Source organism: Acyrthosiphon pisum, chromosome A3, assembly GCF_005508785.2.
Source record: "Acyrthosiphon pisum isolate AL4f chromosome A3, pea_aphid_22Mar2018_4r6ur, whole genome shotgun sequence".
NCBI lineage: Eukaryota > Metazoa > Arthropoda > Insecta > Hemiptera > Aphididae > Acyrthosiphon > Acyrthosiphon pisum.
In genome coordinates this window covers 9,352,420-9,376,974 of record NC_042496.1, presented here as the reverse complement: position 1 = coordinate 9,376,974, position 24,555 = coordinate 9,352,420, and the positions used below count along the sequence as shown (strand labels likewise).

The following is a 24,555-nucleotide window of genomic DNA, read 5'->3' as shown; positions in this document are numbered from 1 at the left end:
TTGAAAAGTATCGATTTCCGTATATTATATAGTTACCTAATATTAGTTATTATAAAAAAAATTTAATTCAAAATTATCATAATTATGTACCTAATGGCGTAATCATTAACTTGGATTGAGTGAGGTGAATGTAACAATAATGAAGTGTTTTTTTATGTAAGTATGACACTATACAGCTATCATAACTCGTGAGCCAAACAGGTTCATCGCTTAACACTCATAGAAATAGTCTATCCAAAATTCTATAGATACCTAGGTGCCACACAGAAGCGCCAAATGAAATTGAAACTGATGGTTCAAATAATTTGATTGACCCACCCACCCATTCCAATTTAGTATTTAAACCCCTTATTTATCACTCCATAAAACGACTGTGAAACAGGCTTAACTAATTATAATGTATGAATAATTTAATGTCATTCATGTGTTTAATAAAACTATTGCAGAAATACTGGGAAGTATCTTACTAAATACTATATAGTATTTTACTCACCCACCCAATCAACCAATTTGGCAATTCAATTGAACCATAGAAGATACATCAATACATTGTTTTTGATTGAACTATCTGAAGAACATGTTCGATGTCCACCACGACTATTATCTTATTTTTTTAACATCGGTTCATAGACCTTAATATAATAATATACTTTATTAGCATCACCGCTAGTATTAGCATTTAGCAGTATAATTGCAATATATATTTTTATGTAGAAAATTGCTTAATGTTGAATATAATATGATAAATGTGTGCTATAAACTGCAATATTAATATAAATTGTTTCCATTTATTTGATTTTTTATGTGAAACATATTTGTCCATGTACGCTGCTAGGCACAGGGGCCCTGTGCCTCTAGTCAGTTGTCACTACTTTTCACACTTTTGTAGATGGTAAGGTTATCGGTATAAAATAATTATTTAAGAGTTAATATATAAGTTTTGCGACCGGACCTGATGGCTATTATCTACCAGAAAATAATTGTAAAATAGTATCATAGCTTAATATAGCATGAAGAGACAATATTATATTAAAAGTAATGACAAAACAATATTTATTAGAAAATATATTATCTAATAGAATCTATTTTGTCATGTTAAAAGCACAGTATAATAGAGATATCAACGTACAAATCGCTGAAACGGAAACAACGTAGGCACACGTCTAACTTGGCTACTTAAGCTAATTTCAAAATTAAGTTCGATCGACAAATTCTGATTGCACTATCGTTCATAACTCATTAAAATACAGGTTTTGAAAAAACATCAATATTCGTTAAAGGCGCTGTAAACTAGATTGATGCGTAAATTCGTGAAAATCGCATAATAGTGAACTTCGCCAAGTCCGACTGCCAAATTCTGACTTCACCAGTTCACCATCGTTATTAGAAAACTATACACATAATTTTAAGAAATAAAAATTGCAAAAAAGTAAGGGTGTTCAGTATTCGATGACGGGTGAAGTATAAAGTAACAAAGTTCCGTCACTTCACACTTGTATACGTTTTCAATTTTTCATAACAAAATAGATGTTTTTTTGTCAAATTATATTTTAATATTTTGTATTGTTCATCATTTTTATCACTTATCACGGTCTAGATTACCCTTATCAATATGACAATATAGGTTTTTCTTCTGCAGTCGCGCACCTTTTCCATGACGCACTACAATGGCGGACGATCCCTCCTGTCTATAAACTAAAAACATAATAACATCATAAATTCATAACAATAAAATAAACTAAGAGTAAACAAAGTGAAGACTTGCGAGTTGCGAGACGCGAGTTGCGAGTTTGCGACTGCTACGACACAAATTAAATCGAGAAGGGGAGAACCCATTACCCGACGGGATTCTGGTAATTCGATCCCGCGACCATCTATTGGCCTTTGAGCGAAAACGAAAAGTCGATAAAATGAAACGAACTGCAGACCCGTGATAAGCGCTACAACGCGAGTAGTACCATCGTAGTACGGTACCATTGTACCGGCGCCTGCACAGACGATGAACGGAAGCGATGGGTCCAGACGAACGCGTTGGATCGTGTAGGCCAGCCAGCCAGCAGTGATAACGGCATCGAACCGACGGCGGTGGCGTTCAAGATCAAGACTCGTAAGTCCCGACTCCCGATCGCATTCACCGCCTGTGACTGAGCCGGTGAGTACATATTATTATTAGTATCATTCATACTGTCGTGCCTTTTGTCTTTGTATTATCGAGTTAAAATAAAATAATTTATATTGTGATTGCAATGTTATTACTTATATTATTAAATTTTGTTTCGCGCACATCGATTTTCGCGCGTTCGTGGGTCGTGTGATAATATCGATAAAGTTAATATTTTCCCCGGGACGTATTCAGTATTCCGAATTTTTTTTCTCTCTCTGTCACTAACTCTTCACTATCTAGTATCTTCCTCCAACCACCGCGGCAAACCGTGCCCTTCGACTGGGTTTGTGTGGCCCCGCGTCACCCACACTGTTCGGAGCTGTTGGAGGGAAACATTTTACGTTCACCTATCCGTATTCCGTTACCGTAACAGTCGGCGTACAACACACATCGTAAACATTATAATAATAATTATTATTATTATTATTAAATACGTAATACAACAATAATACTGAGATTGTTTATTTTGTTTCCACGCTGATATCAAGTTGTAAATAATTGGAATACAAATTACGAATAGATTTTTACATATTTTTTTATCACACATTTTCGCTGTCTAGGACAAGTTGATGATAATAATTAGTTATTATAAATTATATTTATTAATTTAAAATTCAATCAGAACATTTTAATATATTCCATAATAATATGTCGTTTTAAAATATATTTAATTTACTGTTCTTAAATAATAATAATATTGTTGTACCTACAATGAACTTTAAAAAACTTTAATATGATTTTTGTAAATATAATTGTATTTTAAATATACAATCTAATATATTACATTTTTTTTCTGTGTTTAACAGTAGGTATATGTCGTATTATTTATTTATTGATATTTTTAAAACAATTAAATTTCAATACATAATATTTTGCAGGAGATTTTTTATTATGTCGTGTTCTAAAATTACCGAGAAAGCAGATGAAGAACCAGAGGATGAAGAGGCTGATGACACTTTAGTAGTAGTTGTTAAGCCTGATGGTACAGTTGCTATTGATCAAGAAACATTCAATAGAGTTTTGGGTAAGTCATTATTTATAAATATTTTAAAATTCAAGGGTAAACCATTTCATACTTAGACTAAGTACATATTGGCATTAATTATAAAAAAAGGTACTATAGATCGCTCACTGGCCCGTATTTACATGGCGCTTCATAACGGTTAGATCCATTTTTCACCTGAATACGGGCCAATGAGCGATCTGTGGTGTTTATAATCAATGATATTGGGTTCCTATTTTATTTTAGTATCTAAATTTTTTTTTATCAATAAGTAATAAGTACACCTATTTTATTTTTATTATTATTGTATTTACAGCTAAGTAATTGATATTTTTTACATAGGCATAGGTAGTGTATAGGTACTTGAATTTAAATTAATTGTATGCTATTATTTATTAAGTACTTATCTTAATTGTTTTAACTCATAACTTTGATATTATCAAAATTATTCATGCTTCATATCTAGTCATATTTAATCTTATATTTTTAAACTTCTTTATTTAGAAAGCAAAAAAGAAACCATGAATATTATCCACTTTGAGAACAACAGTAATAAAGGCATAACCACAAATCCGGAGAATGGAGAGCCAGAAATCAATTTGACTGTGCAAGGTTTTTATCCATCTATTTCTACCAAAACATTCTTATCGCAAGGTAAGATAATATTAATTATAGACAACAAATTGTATTATTTTCTGATTGCATATGCATTTTAACCATTAGGTAATTTTATATAATAATAATAAGAATTTAATTACTTTGGTCTTTGAAGTAAAAAAAATAAAAACATTTTAGTTTGGTAATTTAACCAATTAGGTAGGTAAATGTATTTATTTATATGGAGCTATTTACAGAATAGTGCCTATACTCTATTCAGAATAAAAATTCCTACTCGCTTGACGAAAACTCGTCTTGTTAGCGCATGTCTGTTGCCACCAGTTGGCGCTGATGGTGGCGGCGCTGCCCTTGCCGATGTTCCGTAGGTGTATGCGTATACGATTGCAATGGGTGACGGTAGCCGTCAAAAACTAGCGACCAATCACAGCGCAGCCGACACTCGCCAGGGGGCCTGACAGCTGCCGGTGGTTCAGTTGAGTGCGCGAAAGTGGGAATTCTTATTCTGAATAGAGTATAAATCTATATGGTAGTTTTCTCAGTAGATGTTTGATAAAATTGGAAAGTGTGGCTGAGCTTGTTAAGTGCAGAATAATTATTAATGTATGATGTTAACAAATATATGAAAAATTATAAATTAAATTTTTACTTTTTTAAATATCAATTTATATTTTTTATTTCATGTAGGTACATATTGAATCAATTATTTATTAAGTATATCAAGTTTAGATAACTGGAGTAGTCATTGGTAACATTTTGAGGAGTACACTATTTCAATCATCTAAACTTTGCATACCTATAAATTATTAGGTTCAATCTTTATATTTATATATCAAAAATCTTTAGAAAAAACATTCTCCTCTGAAATATCATTTAAACAATTCATATTGTGATTTAAAAAATAAAAATAAATATTTATTTTGTATTCATAAAAATTCTTTTTAGGTAATACTTACAATAATTTGTACAAAAGGGCTTAGCCTGTATATCTATTTCATAATAAAATTAAATAAATAAATAAATCAAGATGTGTATTATGTTTAAAGAATCACAAGTATGATGATTTATCATTAATTTATTCACATTCTATTTTTTTCTATTCAAAATGTGGTATATATTTTTCTTCTAGCATAAATCACAACAGATATAAATAAAATAAAAAAATCTGACAAAACACAGATAAAGTTATAATATATATATATATGTATATTGATCACATTTGATCGTACACAGTCAGTTAGTTGCGTGCGGACATAAATACATATTAATATTGTCAGACAAAGGAGAAAATACCAATTACGTTATAATTGTTGAATTTTGCATGAACGACAATATACGGTGAAATAGATTCTATTTTTATAGCAGTATTGTAAATGACCAAGTTAAACATTTTCATTAAATAATATTATGAAATTTTCATTAATTCTGTTCTATTCTGCCCAGGAGTTGATAGGCCCATGGGAAAAAAGGGACTTTCCCTGTGGGGCCCCCGTCTATGTTTATGTTGGGGGGCCCACTCGGGTCTACACATTGTTTTTTTACACAATAAAATATTCACCAAATAGGAATAATTTAAATTTAAAACAATTCATTTTTTTATATTAATTATTATTACTAACTGTTATTTTTAACAATATATTAATACCACAAGTCAAGAATTTGCTTATGGATCTTTAACATAGTATTTTAAATTTTTATTGTTAATCGAAGACCGAAATATCCTCGTATGTTTCCCCCTCCCCCCACCAATATTGAGTTTTTGCAATTTTTTTTTAGCCGATATTTAGATATTTTTTTTGGCAAAATTTTTCAAAAATCCCTTACAACCAAAAAAAGCATTTTCCTCATATGCCATTTCCCCAGCCCCACACCAAACTAAATTTACGTTTTCGCGTGAAACATTTTATTTATAGATAAAGGTGTTAATTAATTTTAATAGGAAAGACTTAATGGTCTAGCTATGCTCTCGATCAACAAAAATAATTCAATCACTCCTGATGAAGTGCAGGTTGAACTATCCAATAAAAAAAAGATACTAGAATTTTTACTATAAATAATTAATAATAGGTATAATATGTATAATATATAATATATTCTGTACATACTATGCGCATATTAAATAGTATTTAACTGCCATGAGTTATGTAAATCTTTGTATTTGTTTTGTTATTTCGCCTATTAATATTTATACGTGTAATGTGTTTGATTGTTGGGAAAATGGGTAGTTTTAAAGATAAGGTTTTAGTGTTGGTTTTTTTTTTTGAACCCCCCTCCCCTCCCAAAAGCAAATTTGAATGTACGCCACTGCTATACTCTTTACCATTAAGTATACTTGTTTTTTAATGAAAGTTGTAGTTACGTTACATACATTTCTCAAAGCATATGTATTATATTTTGTTATTATTTAATCATTTTTGTTTTTTTAATACGACTATTTCTCTGAATATTAAATTAAGTAATTTAAACTTTATATTTATACTACTATCGTACATTACATCATTTTATACATTTAACTTTACTTAATGTTTGAGCAAAAAAAAAATATATTATTAATATAATATTATTCAATAATTTGTTTACATTATTTACAATGTTTTATTTTAAATATTATATTTAAATGCATTATGATGTTATTAAAATATTTGGTCAAGGTATATCTAATTTTCTAGGTTAGAATAAAACAATAATATGCTAGATTTAATTAAATAAATAATTTAATTATTAACTACATTTTAACTCATGTATAATGTAACATGACATAACTAAATTTAAATTAAACTTTTATTATTTTCAGCCAATGAAAATAGTGATATAACAACAAACACTATTTATTTGGATCATTGTTATTACAAGGATTGCCCGCCAGAGACCAACATTTGTTCGCCTCGAATTACCCTCTCTACCGGAATACAGCATATTACAAGTAATTATTATAATAATTACTTATTAGTTCATATGCAATACATTTTAAATTTAAATTAATATTGTAGGTGAATTAAAAAAATCAAATATTGTAGATGAAATTGAAGAAATTGAAGAGATTACTGTTTCAGTGGATGAGAGTAAGTTGAATGCTTTTTTTTATGTACATTTAGAAGGTATATAATACACATAATTGCTTATATAATATTAATTTTAATTTTCATAAATATTTTGAGCTTATTAAAAAAAAAAATTTTAGATATCAAACCAGGCATACCATCAATAACCGTACCCAATAATGCTCCAGAAAGTAATTTACTCAACAACAAAAAGATGCTGAACTTAAGAGTTGGAAAAGTACTTAAAAATATTAAAATACATTTTTTACAGAATTAAATTGCTATTATTTTCCATTTATTTAGAATGAAAAACCAAAAACTAAGGGTCCTATATCTTTAAAAAATACAATAACTAAAAAGAAACCGGATGAAATACAAAGTAATCAAAATGGAGATAAAGCAAGAGCTACAAAAACGGTTAAACGTCTGGTACCAACGGTAAGATTTAATTTTATAATACACTTTGTATTCTAATAAAGTTAAAAAATAATTCTAGTTGTATCTAGAATTCTAAGACTTAAAACTTCATGGAATTCAAAATGTAAAATTATAGTAATATTTATTTGATTGATTTAGATTTTAGACAAAGACAATTGACACAAAAAATTATTATATATAACATACAATATAAAAACACTAATTAGTAACTAATAAAAATTTAAAATATTGTTAATATTACTCTATTTTAAATGTCTTTAATTTGTTTGTACTTTAAAAAAAATAAATAGAACAACAAAAATATATAAATAAAAAATAAAAAATAAATAAAATATTAGTTATAGATTGGAACTTTCTAATTTATTTAAAATAAGGTACTTTGATTGCTAATCAACATGTTTTTTGAGAAATTAAAATCATTTGATACAAATTTGTTAGTGTTTTATACCAATCTTATTGATAATGTTTCTAATTGTAGGCAAATAGATACCATTTATACAGACATAAAAAAGGCCTTTCCTTTGATTCTGGGGACCAAAATGTTTTAATAAAAAAAATTGAATAACTATTGCTTACATGGAAAACTTCTTCAGTGGTTGTCGTAATTTATCTCTGCTAGAACATAGATAGACAAAATTAAACATACAAAGTCATTACCTATAAATGTATCTTCTGATGTACCACAAGGTGGACATCTATCACCACTTTTATTCCTAGCATGTGAATGATATAAACATAGTCTTTTCACACTGTAATCATTTACTGTTTGCAGGCGATCTAAAAATATTTTTACCTCTTAATAATCTAGATTACTGCGCTAAAATTACCCGGATAATTAATTTTAACTTTACTTTCTCCCTTAAACAAAATCTGGTTTGTTACAGTTTTAAAATTAATAATACTCCGTTACAAATTGTTAATAAAATTAAAGGTTTAGGAATTATTCTTTCATTTGATTTATCTGTTTATAGTCATGTTGAAACTATCTGAGATGTGTCGACCAAGAATCTTGGTTTTATTAAACATTCATGTGGTACAACGGACCCTGAATGCCTGAAAGTTCTTTATCCTGCTCTAGTCCGCCTTATCCTTGAATTTGGTTGAGTGAAATATGGAACCCCCAAAAAAGTAGGCTTAGTCGATAAAATCAAAAAAGTTCTAAGAAAATTCCTATGTTCTATTGCCTGCAGACTACACATAGATGGTCAACCAACTTCTTTCGTTGAAATGAGTTGTGGTCTCCTCTTATCTCAACGTGATAATAATGATGTTTTAATTCTCTACAAATTACCAAACGGTAAAAAAGTGTGTCCCGAATTACTAAACAAGATTAATTTTCATGTCCCACTGATGAACACTCGTATCAATAACTATCCGTGCTCCTAATAAGCAACTTCTACTGTAGTAAAAGCCTGTATTCAGAGAACAAATAACAGTTGAAATGTATACACTGAAGGTTGCATAGAGGTTAAGCAATAAACATGAAAATTTAACTACGGTAAGTTTATAAAGAAGGAAAAAACTATGTTTTGGAGGTTATGGTTAGATATTTAGTGAAGTGCAATGTGGGAAAGTCAGAGAAAAAGAAACTCATTTGAATTTCCAAGCAAGCTATTTTCCTATGAGTAGGAAGTAAGAAAGAGAGAAACGATTGATGTGGAAAATGCCAATAAGTTAGCTTTTTTATGTCTGTCGATCCTAACATAACTGGGTGCTAAACAAGGGACTAAGTCTATGTTAAGGAAAATATAAAAATGGAAATTTAAAAGATATTTATTAAGGGAAGATTAAGATGAGTTACTTGAGTTTGAAGAAATAGATTGTAGGCAAGCTTGAGAATAAGATACACTTAAAATGTTCTCTAAATTAATGGGAAATAACAAACCAGAGTGCACTGATAATTGAAAGGTATTCAAGAGAAAAAATTTAAATATTTATTTTATGAACTATTATATTACTTTATATGAAAAAATTTTTAAGTTTTGGTATGAAAAAATAAATATTTACTGAATCGAAGGTGCCAGTAAATATAAGTAGTAAGTAAGAAATTAACCCATTAGCGCCGGAATTTTTTTATTTACAATTTTAACCAACATTTTGTTGAAAACATAATATGTTATATCTTAAAAATTATTGTAAAAATCTATGTTGCCATATGGCAACGCACGGCGTTAATGGGTTAAATTGTTTGAAAGATCCTTAAAATAAGGTCTCAAGTCCTAAGATATTGGTAGAAAATTATTATATTAGGAAATGGAATCATGCTGTAAAGGTGTGTCATGAATGTATAAATGAATGCTTGGAAGATAGAAAAGGAGAATATGAGATATGGGAGATATGTGAAGAGTATTGAGTACATAATATTATCATATATTTCCAAAATATTATTTTAGTATAAATGAAAGTTGTATCAAACAAGGTTGAGAATAAGGCAAGGTATATTTTTGTATACTGATTTATATGGCAGGAACATATTATCTCAAAGCTGGCCAGATAGGTGTATGTATGGTTCCTATTGCCGTTTAGACGCATAAAACAAAAAGGGAATTTAGTTTTTTTTATGATGAGTAAGAAGGGCTGATGAATGAAAAAACAGCTTGTAGTCTTTCATGAAGATAATGACTGTTTTTAAAAAGAAGAGGAGAGAAAAATGGTATGAACCCCACTCCCCACCATGGAGAAATAAAGCTAGATAGAATTTGAAATGTGAGACCTATCGATGTTTAGGATCCAGAATATGAATGAAAATAGGTAACCTGACCCTAGCTTTTCCAGAAGCTAAAAATGTAGTGTGGAGTGAGACAATTTTTCATACGATAACCAATCTACGTGAATTTGTCATGATTTCTGCTATTTAGGTAAATATGGAGGAGAGTTAAAAACGCTCTTTAACAGCTATTATGCATGAGGGATTCCCCTTAATTTGTGGGTGGACGGATACTTTCGAATGTTGTGTAGATATATCAATTGCCCATGATATTAGGAGGGTGGTGGATTCTTCTAGGGTTATTGTTGGATGCAGCAGATCCTATAAATAATATTTCTGTAGAAGTTGTCGATATTATCTAAGTCTCAAGTGGGATAGTGACCAGAAGACATTATACCTGCATGTGTCTCCGTTTTTTAAAAGCGTACAACACAAATTTTATGCTGAGTGGTTTCAGTTCCAATTTCGTGTAATAACCTTTAATAAAAGCGTGAATATTAAAGTTAATGATTGTTCAAATGCTATATTAATTAACTAATAGTATTCCAATTGTAATTTAAAAATTAAAAAAAAAATGTGTGTATTTTGATTTTAAATTAATATTTTTCTACAATTCTAGTTGCTATTATATTAATTTAATATATACTTTTCTAGAAGATATATCATCAAGTTCGTCCATCAGTTCAAATAAAAAATAATAGACAAAAAAAATCAGATGTTATTGTAGACAAAGTTTTACTGCAAGCTAATGAATTGATTCGTCAGTCAAGTATTGAACCAAAAAAATACATACAAAATCAGTTGATGTTCAAAAAGAATAAAGATAAAATTGGAATTATTGAAAATTCTGTAGATTCTTTATCAGCTCCACAAAAACATGTCACTCAATTATTAGATGCACCTGAATTATTTTCATCTCCAGATATTATTCTAGATGATACCAAAACATCTATTCAAACAGTAAATAACGAATTGGATTCTAAAATAAACGTTATCGATAAAATTGATGACATAACAACTATAGATAACCTTATATCTAACACAACAAAAGATATAGAACAAGTTATTGTAAATAAAGAAGAAACTGGAAGAGCTCGAAAACTCTCAAGTCGAATGAAGGATAATCCAGTTGAAATTACTGTAACTAAGACAGTAGAAGACATATTAAATGATATTAGTTCCAAAATAGCCAATCAAACAGAAATTATTGATGAGGAAAATTTAATTGATGAACTAGCTGATCTCAATGAAGACCTTAACTCTGTATGGAAATTTAAAAATGTATAATTTGAATTAAACTTATTTATATATAATTTGTTATAAACATTTTTTTTCTAGTCAAACTTTGTTGCTCCATCTAACTCTAGTCACGATTTGATGAACAAACTATTATCTGATGATAGTCTTAATCATAGTGGCAAGAACGACTCAATAACATCAGTAACTGATGACAAACCTAAAGGTCCTACTATAGTGGTTTATGGAAAATCTGGTAGAATAGTGACACTGCCTCCAATCGAGATTCCCAAGACTCGGTCATTAGTAAAAAAAGAAGTATGTATTTTGTCACTACTAAATATTAAATTACATGTTGTATATCTTTAAATATTTTTTTTAGAATCTCGATGCTAGTATAAAAGAGCAAGGTAGACAAAGACGTTCATCAGAAAAGTAAGTATAAATAACCAATGATTAGAATTTCTTCAATAACTATGACTTCTTAAATGATATATAGGGCTCAGATTTATATGTGAATACATATTTTCTCTGCAACATGATAAACTAATTTCGGCAAGTGATAAATTTGTTTCACACAATTTTTGATAACTTGAGCTATATTTGATTTTACAAATTTTTACATATTTTGTCATAAATACATGTTTTTACATATTTCACAATTATTCAATTTTTTCTCACATATTTAGACAATTTTACTATTTTAACGTGTTTTATTCAGAGTTCAGAATGATTGTAAGGTTATCATGAGTTAGCCATTAACCAATACTTAATAGTTCACGACTTGTGTGGTATAATATTGTGTGGTCGGCGGGGTCCACCAGTGGCGCCGATCACCTAATTTATCTATGACATAATATTTACATACATAATTTTTTAGAAGGGACCCACTGTAGGCTACAGCAGGGGATACTGCTGTAGTGCTGTACTACACACTTTATATTAAATTTGAAGTTATCGCGGGTGGCTTTGTTTCCCCCTCCCAAAAAAGTGTATTTAATCCATTAAAAAAATAAACTGATGAATATATCAACAATTTATATTTATATTATTATTATTATAATCCTTGAATAAAATTTGCAATAAATGGCTTTCAAAATTTACTAATTTATCACCTTAAGAATGAGTAACTTTTTAAGAAACAAGCGTTAATTTTATTTGTATATTTTATACTTTCAACACCATGCGCTCTATAGGCATGTCATCATTGGTATGGTTATGAGCTTTAACAGTAGATGTAGCTGGGTCAATTGTCTTTTCTTTTTTTAATAGCCACTTAGGAATTATTAATATTTTATATTTCAATGCTTAATTTTTCAGAACGACTAATTAATAAAATATAACGTAAATTGATTGAAAATTAATTAAAATAAAATATTGAGCTATAGATCGTAGTTAACTGATAGTTATTAGTTTTATTATAGATTTATACACATTACATAATATTACATCATTTACATAATATTACACTTAATCAATAGTTGTATCATGTAATAACAATTCTAAAAATAGCAATATTCATATAGATAATATAAAAAAATAAATAAATAATCAAAATATTAATAACATAGATGGTATACATCAAATTCTTCTCTATCTATTTCCCAATAATAATTTTTCAAAAACATAATGAAGAAAAAACTTAAATAAAAGTTACTATGTAGTTATTACAGGCCATTACACACTTTTTAACATGGTAATCTACACTTAGCATTTCGTACTACACACAATTTTAGTCCCCGGTGCTATGGATCCAGAATTTACATTAAAACGTAAAAATAAATTATTTAAGTATCGAACTATATGTAGCTGCTTTGATAATATCATCTAATTCTTACATTAAAAAAGGGGGGTGATAGGGGGCCCCTTGATGTACGATGCCATAGTATATTTTAAACATTTTGGCGTCACTGCACTGGACGTATTTTTGATGTTGCTATATAAGGGTTCCTCGATGACTAACGACCGTGGCACTCAACCTGTTATATTTTCAATTATTTCTAGATACAATTTTATCGATTGAAATATCAGATATCTTATCGTAATGTATTACGATTAATATACATTTTTAAACACGAATGAGCAAACACTACAATGAGGGTGTAGTTTTTAATGTGGCATAGTAGTGTGTGTTTTTTAGCCTTGTTGTCCATTATATTTTACGTGTATATTACCAATAATGCCAAAAGTACGATCGTCTAATACTTGCAAAACAATAAAATATGTTTCAGAATATCCAAATGAACATTTACAAAGTGACGGTCACATTTTGTATTGTACTGCTTGTGAAAAATCCATAGCAATTGATTATTATTATTATTTTTTTTTTGATAATACATATTTTGAATTTTTTAGCACATTAGTTACATATGCTACATAGCATTTATGTGCATATTTTTGCTGAATAAATACATACTTTGGTTATATAAATACATATAAATCCGAGTCCTAGTGATATATATATTCATTTTTCTAGTTCAAAAAGCATAAATGATTATAGTGAAGAATCAGATACAGATAGAGAAGGAAATATGACTTCAGAAGATGATCCACATAGACTTTGGTGTGTTTGTAGAAAACCTCATAATAACAGGTAATAGTTTTAAATAAAATTTTAATTTTAAATCAAAATAAACATCCATAATTTAAAACTTTGTTCAGATTTATGATATGTTGTGATACGTGTGAAGATTGGTTCCATGGAAAATGTGTGGGTATCACAAAAGCCTTGGGTGAACAAATGGAAGCTCGTGGTGTTGAATGGAATTGCCCACCGTGTAAAAAAAAGAGGACTGAAGATGCACGTAAAAAATCTGAAGAAGATAAGGCCAAGAAATTGGAAGAAGAGAAGGCCAAGAAATTGGAAGAAGATAAGGCCAAGAAATTGGAAGAAGAGAAGGCTAAGAAATTAGAAGAAGATAAAGCCAAGAAATTGGAAGAAGAGAAGGCCAAGAAATTGGAAGAAGATAAAGCCAAAAAATTGGCAGAAGAAAAGAAAAAACTACCCAGTTTGAAATCACCAATTAAAAACAGTGAAACAAAAGTTATAAAAATTCAACCTCAATTACAACAAAAATGTGTTCAATGTAAAAAAAATATTGAAGATGTTGCTGTAGGCTTATTTTGTAAAGAAATATGTTTGGAAAAGCATATTGAAGAAAGTGTAGCTGCTATAAAAGCATGTTGTACGTCAGATTCACCGGATATTATTTTATTTGACAAAAAAAACAGCAGATTAATCACAGGTATATAACTATTATATTATATAATATATTATGTTTGCAACATCGTAAGGAGCAACATTACCTATCCCAGTTTTATCAACTGAACAGTAAATTAAAAAAATCAATTTCTGTTGTAAATTTTTCGATTAGCACATTATTCATCAAATTAAATCTAAATCTGAGACCTCTAGTTGATTCCACTCAAAATATTGAATATAACAGTTAATGACACAATTAGACCAAAATGTGAGTTAGGTAGGTGATATTGCTTCTTCAGCTATGAGAAGTTTCAAATTTTTATTTTTAATACGCACAAAAATTAAGCTGCATAATATCTAAATAAATAATTTCCTTCGAAATACATTGGTACCAGTAGTGATCTGAACCCTATTTAAACGGTGGGAAAGGCAAATGGGGATATTTGTGAAGACATTACTATGTAGTTAAATTAATTTTTGACTATAAATATAGTGCATAAATATGCAAATTGGGGGAAATAAAATTATTGATGCCCATGACCTTTGTATTATATGCAATATAAATTAACAAGAAAGGAATTTACATCAAATTAAGACATAGGGTATGTAATATTATATTATCTCAATTATACTGTGTAGGCGCCATTGCGACAATATAACATTATATTACATAGTAGAAAAAAGAATACTTCATAAAGATCGAGGGGGTCCCAATAATTTTTTCACTTTCTCAAAATTATTTCTGTGGTCTATGAAAGTTATACCTAAAGTCGTAAATATTATATTTTACTGATTTTTATTTGTCAACTTTATGTTGTTAGCTTATATATTCTTAGATAAAACTTTACTAAAAAATCCACAAGATAATACAAATCTGTGCAAACACATTATCTGACCCCATCCTAAAGAAAAATCCTGACTATACCACTGATAAAGCTGCTGCATATAGTTGTAATTTGTAAGATTTAGTGGCAGAAATGTAAATCACAGATATTTTGACTTTGTGAGCATAATATTTCAATGTGACCATCAGTTGTCCTCCAAGTGGAAGAGAAGCAAGCACCTTTTGTCACCCAGACCAATATTTTGATAAAAACAATAAAAATAATACTAATAAAAATATTTAATCATTTCTATAAATTGTACCTTTAAATTACTTCTGAGTTAAATTAATTTTGACTACAAGCTTTATAATTCCATTCTATGATCGTTTGTAATTAGTAAACAGTATTAAAAGTTAAAACTGACTAAGGTGATTCTATCTATTGTCTAACACATACAAATTTATCTATTTGAGAATATGACTCCTTTATTTTTGAAATTTTTCCAAAACTTGAAATATAACAATTTTTTTATTTCCACTTATAGATTCTTAGGGATCAACGTGTTTTTTGTTGTGTCTGAACTAGTGAACTGTCTATACACATTTCTTATAGGTAGAAGAAAATAATTTTCTGGTAGCAAATTGAATCTTATTTATACATGGTACTTTGGCTAGTCAGTAGCAAGAAATTCCCAGTAATTGGGGGAAAAAATAGGAAAAACCGTACATTTTTACACAAAATCTAACCTTCCTAAATATCAACGTGTAGCTAATCTAGAAAATTTATTTGAAACTAGTTAAAAATTATGGATTAAAATGTAAAGCTCTTTAATTTCTGTGGTAGTCCCTTTAGTTTTTCTATCCATTTCACATAAGACACTAATTATTTCATATATAAGTTTTTGAGTCTTTTTAGAGCGTGTTGGAAATATGCAACTAAAATAACTAAAAAAAATAATAAAATAGCATTAAAAAAATCTTAGTTTAGTATTTTAGTATATTTAAGTCTCAACTGTCTTTAAAAAGTAATAATTTGATTGTTTACATAGTTTACAAAACAAAAAAAAACACTATACTTAGACTCGTATGAGTTAACTTAAGTAGACCAGGCCGTGATTTTCTGTCTGTCTAACATACGCGCGACATCAAATTTTAGACCTGTTCTTTACCAAACATACCAATTTATTTAATGAAGCGATACAAATTCTAAAAATAGATTTGATTTTGTTGTTTAGTTTATTTGAAATCTACTATTGAAATGTATTTCTTAAAATAAAACGTGAAAATGCATAAATATGCTTAAAATGACAATTAAATAATTCGCCAACATTTTTCAAATATGCGTTAGGCCTAAAAAATAACAAAATATGAAATATAAATGTTTGTATTGGTGTTCGTTAAGTCTCAAAACAAATGTATTTCTTATATTAAATATTCTACACTCATAATTAAAGAATCTATTTTTATAGTGAAACAATTTCTGAACCTTGCTAACTCATAAACTACTTGACCAAAATTAAATTTGTAGTATTAAAGTAATTCAAAAAATACTCTGCTTTGAAAGTTCAAAAAATTAAAAATTTTAGTAGCAAAAAATAGTAAAATGTAATTTTCTAAATAAATTTTGTTTTTACAACCTAAAATAATCTAAAAAATTATTTCCCAAAGTTTTTGAAGTTTATGTGTGTCTTACATTGAATAGATCAACTAATATCAGTGTCGGCCTGGCACATAGAAGGCCCATGGATCAGTTTTTTTGAGGGGCCCCATAATGAAATACAAAATTTACTTGACATTTTGGGATGAAATGCCTACTACATTTTTTCCTTTACAAATACATTTATTCAAATTCTGATTTATAGAATTTTTAAGTAAGGTACCTAAAGACAATATATTCAAATTCCTGATATTTTTTGTACTAATATTAGAGTGTCCTGTGGCTATACAAACTTCTATTTTTCAAACGAGAATCTCCTTTTTTACTGCAAATTATTTAGCAGATGATGTTCTTGTAAATGTAGATGTATCTAATGTACATTATTTTTTTTACTTTGTTAGAAGTAAAAAAAAAGAGGAATCCTATTTTAAAAACAGAAGTTTGTATTGTAACAATATCATTCTTAAATGGTATTAAAAATCTCAAGTATTCAAAAATCTTCAAGAGTATTTAGAAATTCTAAAAATCAGAATTTGAATATAATATGTACAATTTAAGTAAAATAATAAGGCAAGCATAGGTTAAAAAATCACTACGTATAATATTAACGCAAAGCCTAACGAGGGTAATCATTTGTTAAGTAATAAACTATGAAATTATTGAAATATTTTAAACTGCAAAATAATAAATAATAATTATTAATTACACAGAAACGAAATTAATAAAACCAAAATTATATTTATATTGCCTATAGAATTTTAACTTTGAAGAAATATCCATAAGCTATTATACCTATGCTTAATATTATTCACGTAAACTTTCAAAAGTAAATGTAAAATCTTTATCATTGTTTAATATTTAATTATACATACATATAGGTATAAGTAGATGTATAGTATTATATATATTTTTGTATGCTACATTTTTATGTTCGCTGAATCCAACAGCGGAGCCGCTGCAGGGTGGGTGAGCTGGGCCCTCTTGGCCTCGTCTGAGCCCATTGTTTTTAAGGGGAGATATAAAACCTAACCTAACTTTAAGTTCCTAGTACAATTAATCCAAAAAAACCTCCTCCTATTTATTACTTGAAACTTGTACTATTATAATTTATAGTGCCCTGCTCACACTTTAATAATAGGCAAGCATCTGGTCCTTGCAAAGAAAAATTGCGTACTGTTAAATATATCGATAAATATTTTACGGGGGCCTTACTCCCTATATAGACCAGGCACACGCCAAACAAACAAAATAAAAAAGCGGCTAAGTAGATATCGCTCTGTTGTACAGTAGATTACAAGTGGGTCAATGAATATGGATTGTATGAAACTTGTACAAGAGCCTAGAAAAATCGGAGGGGCCTCGGCTAATATACCTATTTTTTCTCCTCTTCTTTAAAAGATCCCTCTAGATATCGCTCTGTTGTACAGTAGATTACAAGTGGGTCAATGAATATGGATTGTATGAAACTTGTACAAGAGCCTAGAAAAATCGGAGGGGCCTCGGCTAATATACCTATTTTTTCTCCTCTTCTTTAAAAGATCCCTCCTGGACACATGATACAAAATCAGTAATTTCTTACAATCTCAGAATCATGTTAATTAACAAATGACCAAAATATCATCCCCAGAAATAATTTTAAGCATTTTATAAAGTTTGTTTAATTTTCATTAAAGTTCATTGTTAATTAATATCCACTGTTAAAAACTTAAAACGAAAGAAATTTATTCAAATTTTTTTCATAAACTTAGATGAAATAAAATGCAGCTATGGGTGAATATTTATTTAGGGAATATGTTTTATCTTAGTACAAAACATTATAGTATTGATTGTTCATCATATATTATTTTATACAAATTAAAATTATGTTACAGGTGAACAAGCTCCAAAACTTACAAATTTAAAACAATGGATGAAAGAAAATCCAGCATTCCAAATTTTAAAACCTTCTGGACCTAAAACTAACATTAATAAACCATCTTCGAAACCTCAAACTAATTCTAAGTCGACCACAAATGCATTTAAATGTCTTAAAAAAGAAAACGAAAATCGCCTTAAGAGACCAGCCATTAGTCCAGATAAGCATAAGGCAAAAGAAATGAAAAGAGAATTTGATGTGTCAGAATTATTGCAACCAGATAAAATCAAACTGGTATTCGTTAAAAAAGAATCACCAAAATCAATATTACCTAAAAAAGAACATACTAAACATACTACTCCTCAAAAAGAACCTAATAAACATACTACTTCTCAAAAAGAACCTAATAAACATACTACTCCTCAAAAAGAACCTAATAAATATACTACTCAAAAAGAACCTAATAAACATACTATTCTTCAAAAAGAACCTATTAAACCTGCTATTCCTCAAAAAGAACCTATTAAACCTGCTATTCCTCAAAAGGAGTCATCAAAATGTATACAACCAGTATCACAGATAAAAACTACATCCCTTTCAAAAATAAATGCTGTGCAAAAAGTTATTAAGAAAAAACCTGAACCGGTTAAAGAAATTTTTAATGAGAAAAAGGGTGAAGAACAATTGCGTTCTAATGTTCGTAAATCATTATTAGAATCATTAAGTAGTAGAATATCTGAAGAACCAGAATTAAAAACAGCTGAACAAGACTTAGAGGAATTGATTTTGAAAATTGAAGAAGAACTTTATAATCAATTTAGTAAGGTTGATCAGAAATACAAAACAAAATATAGAAGTTTATTATTCAATATAAAAGATCCAAAAAATTTAAATTTCTTTAAGAAAATTATGTTTAAGTGGGTAACACCATATCAGTTGGTGCGTATGACTGCTGACGAAATGGCATCTCAGGAACTTGCTGAGTGGAGAGAACGAGAAAACAAACATCAAATAGAAATGATCCGAAAAACTGAGTTAGATATGATGAATCAACCAAAGGCTTTACTAATGAAGACTCATAAAGGAGAAGAAATCATTGAATCCAGGGATAATAAGGAGACAATAGTATCAGAGTTTAATCCTGACATTAAGGTTGAGGAAAAGAAACCACATATTTTATTAAAACTAACCAAAGAAAAAAAAAAGAGCAAATACAAAGAAAGAAGTAGTAGTGGTGAACGTGATCGTAGACATCATAAGTCTAGTAGAAATCGTCATAAATCACACAAGGATAAAAAACGTAGAAGTCGTGACCGGAGCAAAAGCAGAGACACTAAGAATAAAAAAGTCGAAAAAAATAAAGTAATTGAGACTGTTGCAGAACCAGTTACTAATAACACTGAAGTACGTAAAGATGAAGATATTAGTGATAGGGAACCAAGTTCAACTGTTGTTATAGCTACTCCACCTCGAATGGAAGATGAAGTTTGCCCTATATGGAAAGGAACCATAAATTTCACAGACGTTGCACGTTGTAATGTAACAATGTCTCAATTATCTGGTAATGTAATTGGATTGGAGGAAGAACTTACTTTAACAGTTCTGGAATGTGTTGGTCGCATCAAACAACAAACTGTTTGGGAATATATGGGTAAATTAAAAAAAACTGGAACCAAAGATATTATTGTAACAAAGTTATCAGCAAGCGGAATGGAACAACAAATGTCCTACCTGAGCCTGTATCAATACCTCAGTGCTAAAAACCGCATAGCAGTTATTGATAGCAAACCATTTCCAAACATAAAAGATTTTTATCTATATCCTCTTGGCAGTCATAGTCCTATTCCTCAGGTTTTATTGCCATTAGATGGTCCTGGTATTGATGACTATAGAACCCATTTGTTGCTGGGTATAATAGTACGAAATTCTAAGAAGAATTGGGTTCCATCTTGGCAACCATCTGAAAATAATTATGTGTTACCTGATATCAACGACACGTTGGCTTTACCTCATCTTAAACCTGCTTTTCCAACATCTAGTCAAGACAGTTATTCACCAAAAGAAAGTTATACTCCACCAAGATCACCAACTAACAAAATTCTCAGTTTACCAACACCAGTCTTACCACTATCTTCAGGTAAATATTTTAAGCGCTTGTAATAGTGCTCATACAATGGACAGTGATCAATATAAAGCATTGTATACTCTGTCCAGCGAGAGAACGCACCAGTTCTGTGCATGCAGACTGATGACCGAAAGATTGACAAGGTCTCGTTTTCCCCTTTTTGGGTATTCCGAAGATGGTTGTGAGTTGTTGGTTGGGTATCCGAGACATCAGGCCAATTTTGATTGGGCCCTTGCATGTTCTCTCACTGTACAGAGTATAACTAAAATACTGTAATTTACATAGATATATTCTACAACTAGATAGCTGTTTCTTTCTTATCATCAAAGCCGGCTGAATTTTCCAAAGCAGGCAATGTTTACGAAATAATATTATCACAGCATATATGTATATATAAGTATATGAATAAATGTAAAATAAAAGTAAACATTGCATGCTTTATAAATGGCGGCCAACATCAGCATAGGTCACAACTGAAGTATAAAGACGGCTATCTAGTTGTATAAATCCATGGCAATATAGAATATTATGATTTATAATAAATTAATAAGTAATTTACTTTTTGTTTTTACATACAATATATTTTATAGTAGGTATGTATTTTGTTTGGTTTTTTTTTTTAGTTTTGACTGATGATGACTTGCCTTATATACCCGGGGAAGAAGAACCATACTCACCAGTTGATGAAGATGTGCCTAGCTTGTCTGATGATATAAATATAGCCGCAAGTATTGAACAACAAATGGAAGAATTGACCAGAAAAATTGAAAAAGAAAAATTAGTTATACAAATGATGACTGCCGGTTCTCAAAATTCAATTCTTCTTGATGACGATGTATGTATATTATAATATTGATTTTCTCATGTAATTTATTTATTTATTATTATTGTTATATGTAGTCACAAGATCTAGATGAAGAAGTCTATAGTCCTACAAGTGAACTGGCTCCACTAACAACTGAAATTCAACTGCCTAGTAATATTAAAGATATACTTTCTTCCATTAATACAAAAGAATTACTTTCAACTGAGACGGAAAACTCTAAAGCTACTACAGATGTTGAAAAGAAATGCAGAGACCCTCGCCAACGAATTTCAACAGCTGAACCTCCACCACCTGGGCTTGAAGATGAGTTTACACCACCTTGTAATCCTGACATAAGTTTACCTCCACCCCATTTCTCAACTCCATACATGCAACCTATAAATTATATTGCACCTATTCCTTATCCTTATCCTCCACCTGGGTATATACCTGATGCTTACCCAAATCAATATGGACCTCAGCAACCACCTCCACCTCCTCCAGCTATGGTCTTAGATCAAGGCAAATACAACAGTTATAATCAACCTGGGTATGCATACAATACAGTACAATACCAACCACCTCTTCCACCATCTTATCCAAAAACTAAAAAAGGATCAGGATTTTGGGGCCACGGTAGTTCTAAAAATGAACCGAAAAAGAAAAAATTTAAAAAATCAGGTGATCGAAGAGATAAAGGTTCTTGGAGACGTATGTAGTTGTTTCCTAAATAATTTTTATGTTCTTGGGTCGTGTTTTTATTAAATCTATGTTTTACATGTACAACTTATTTTATTTATCTTGATATTGTTAAGAATTTTTTTTAAATATATTTTACACATTTTCTTATATGTAATGTAAACTTTACATGTATTTATGTTATTCATATAAAATTGTTATAAATTTTATTGTATTTATATTTAGCTTAAGAATTAATAAATTTAAATGTACAAAACTAATGTGAATTTGTTGTGCAAGCACGTTACAAATGGAACTTAATGTTACATCATTTTATACAATTAAAATGTACAACTTTTATACATTAAAATAACACTGACACTTGATTATGTTTTTAAAACACAGTTAATATAATTATTGATGTTAATTTTTCTCAATAAAGTTAGATAATGTGGACGTGTGACTTCATAACATCTTGTCATTAGATTTTATTTTTGGATTACAACTTTTAATAAAGACATTTCTGTAAATCAAATCATAATTTAACACCTTAGACATTTAGTCTATTGTTGAAAACAAAATCATTTATGTTTGTTTTTTCATTGTCTTAATATAAGTAAGTATTTATACAACATATTACATATTTAGTATTTCTAAACACTAAACATAGACTTCTATAGATATTATTGTAATACATACAACATAGCGTGATAATATTTTTGAATATGTTTGGTGTACCATTAGTTTAGTTATTGAAATAAAATTATTAATTCAATACAAACTATGTTGCACAGTTTTATTTCATTATCTAATCTAATAAATTGTAAATATTGTATACTATTTTGTATTTTTTTGGTATGTATGTTTTTTACTACTTTTGTTAGGTTTTATAAGTACTTACAAATTGCTTGAAATGTGCACAGTGGCGTATAACATAGGGTAGTTAGTTAACATAGGGTTAAATATAGGCAGTTAGGTGGGTACTGGGTATTGATAGAAGGGAAATGGGACGTTTTTCTGGTATGTGTAACGTTATGTCGATATCATTTGGGATAGGTCACCTAAATTTATTTAAGGGACGCCAATTTTTTTTTTTTATACAACACTGCATGCGTCAGTATGAAAACAGTAACAGCAGCATACATTATTTCAAATGCAAATTGAAAATATCCGTAAACAGCTCAAAAATGTCAAAATGTTTTGAAAATTATATCAAGTATGGAGATTGATAAAATAAACATATGGTTAGGTTAAGTGTACAGTTATTCGTTTTTGAATTACAACAAATTAAGAGAATTGCTCTTGAGAAATAGAGTGAATATACAATGTTGTAAGAATTTTAACTTCAAACGCTCATAAAAATTTAATTTGACTTTCTTATAGACTTTTTTTTTGATTGAGGTAGACCAGTGGCACAAATAGGTGGTGACTTGGGGAGGCTTAGCCACATCAAAATCACTCAAAGTCCCATCAAAAAATTATAATATAATATATATTATAATTTAAAAATATTTGTTTTTTTTTGGAGCTTGAGTCCCCCTTAGACATTTTTCCTATTTGCGTCACTGAGGTAGACAAACTTATAAGGAATATTATATTCCATTTTAAAATATTAAATTAAAAAAAAAAATTTTATGAATATCCAACTTAAAACAATTTGCACATTTTCGTGTTTTAACATATTTCCTATTCCTATTATCTATTTACATAATATACCTAAATGCATCTTACTGACCACCGTATTAATAATAATATCAATATAAAATATCCTTGGCTGACAAACCGTCCAAGCTCATAAGTCATAATCGTTTTTCGTATGCATAGGTAATGATAATATTATAATATAATTATATAATTTATTTAAAATTTAACACCATCCATTTAAGTGACCCACTGGCCTCTTCTGTACAGCAGAGCAACATCCACTTGCCTATTTTTTTATTTTTGAAACTTAGGTAAATCGACGTTTTAAAAATGATGGTACGAAAATAAATTATCGGAAATTAATAATTTATAAGTTATTGCCTTACGAACGTCACAATAATTTTGGAGTTTTACGCATTTGTACAATGCTCTATTTACCGCGATTCTGGAACTTTTCTGTTTTACCAAACACCCTTTTTTTTTACAATTTTCTTTTGTTTTAACGTTCCAATGGAGTTTAGCATGCTTAAAACAACAATGAAGTCAGAATTTAGTTTTTAAG

The 24,555-nt window shown here is 29.1% G+C and overlaps 1 protein-coding gene across 5 annotated transcripts; it reads left to right on the top strand.

Moving 5' to 3' along the window:
- Positions 1–1,695: 1,695 nt before the first annotated feature.
- LOC100167834 (PHD finger protein 3) lies at positions 1,696–22,812 on the top strand. Of its 5 annotated transcripts, none has more exons than XM_029491508.1 (15): positions 1,696–2,152; positions 3,043–3,188; positions 3,672–3,821; positions 6,577–6,705; positions 6,773–6,844; positions 6,964–7,061; positions 7,127–7,261; positions 10,626–11,231; positions 11,307–11,522; positions 11,587–11,639; positions 13,681–13,797; positions 13,866–14,449; positions 18,758–20,878; positions 21,490–21,701; positions 21,767–22,812. In XM_029491508.1, exons 2-15 carry the CDS (start codon positions 3,056–3,058, stop codon positions 22,388–22,390), a joined length of 5,250 nt encoding a protein of 1,749 aa, XP_029347368.1. In that variant the 5' UTR covers positions 1,696–2,152; positions 3,043–3,055; the 3' UTR covers positions 22,391–22,812. The 5 variants fall into 5 exon arrangements, with proteins under 5 accessions (XP_029347368.1, XP_029347365.1, XP_016659139.1 ...); XM_029491505.1 differs by having other exon boundaries at positions 10,623–11,231; XM_016803650.2 differs by lacking the exon at positions 1,696–2,152 and adding an exon at positions 2,310–2,556 and having other exon boundaries at positions 10,623–11,231; positions 21,767–22,805.
- The last annotated feature ends 1,743 nt before the right edge of the window (positions 22,813–24,555 follow it).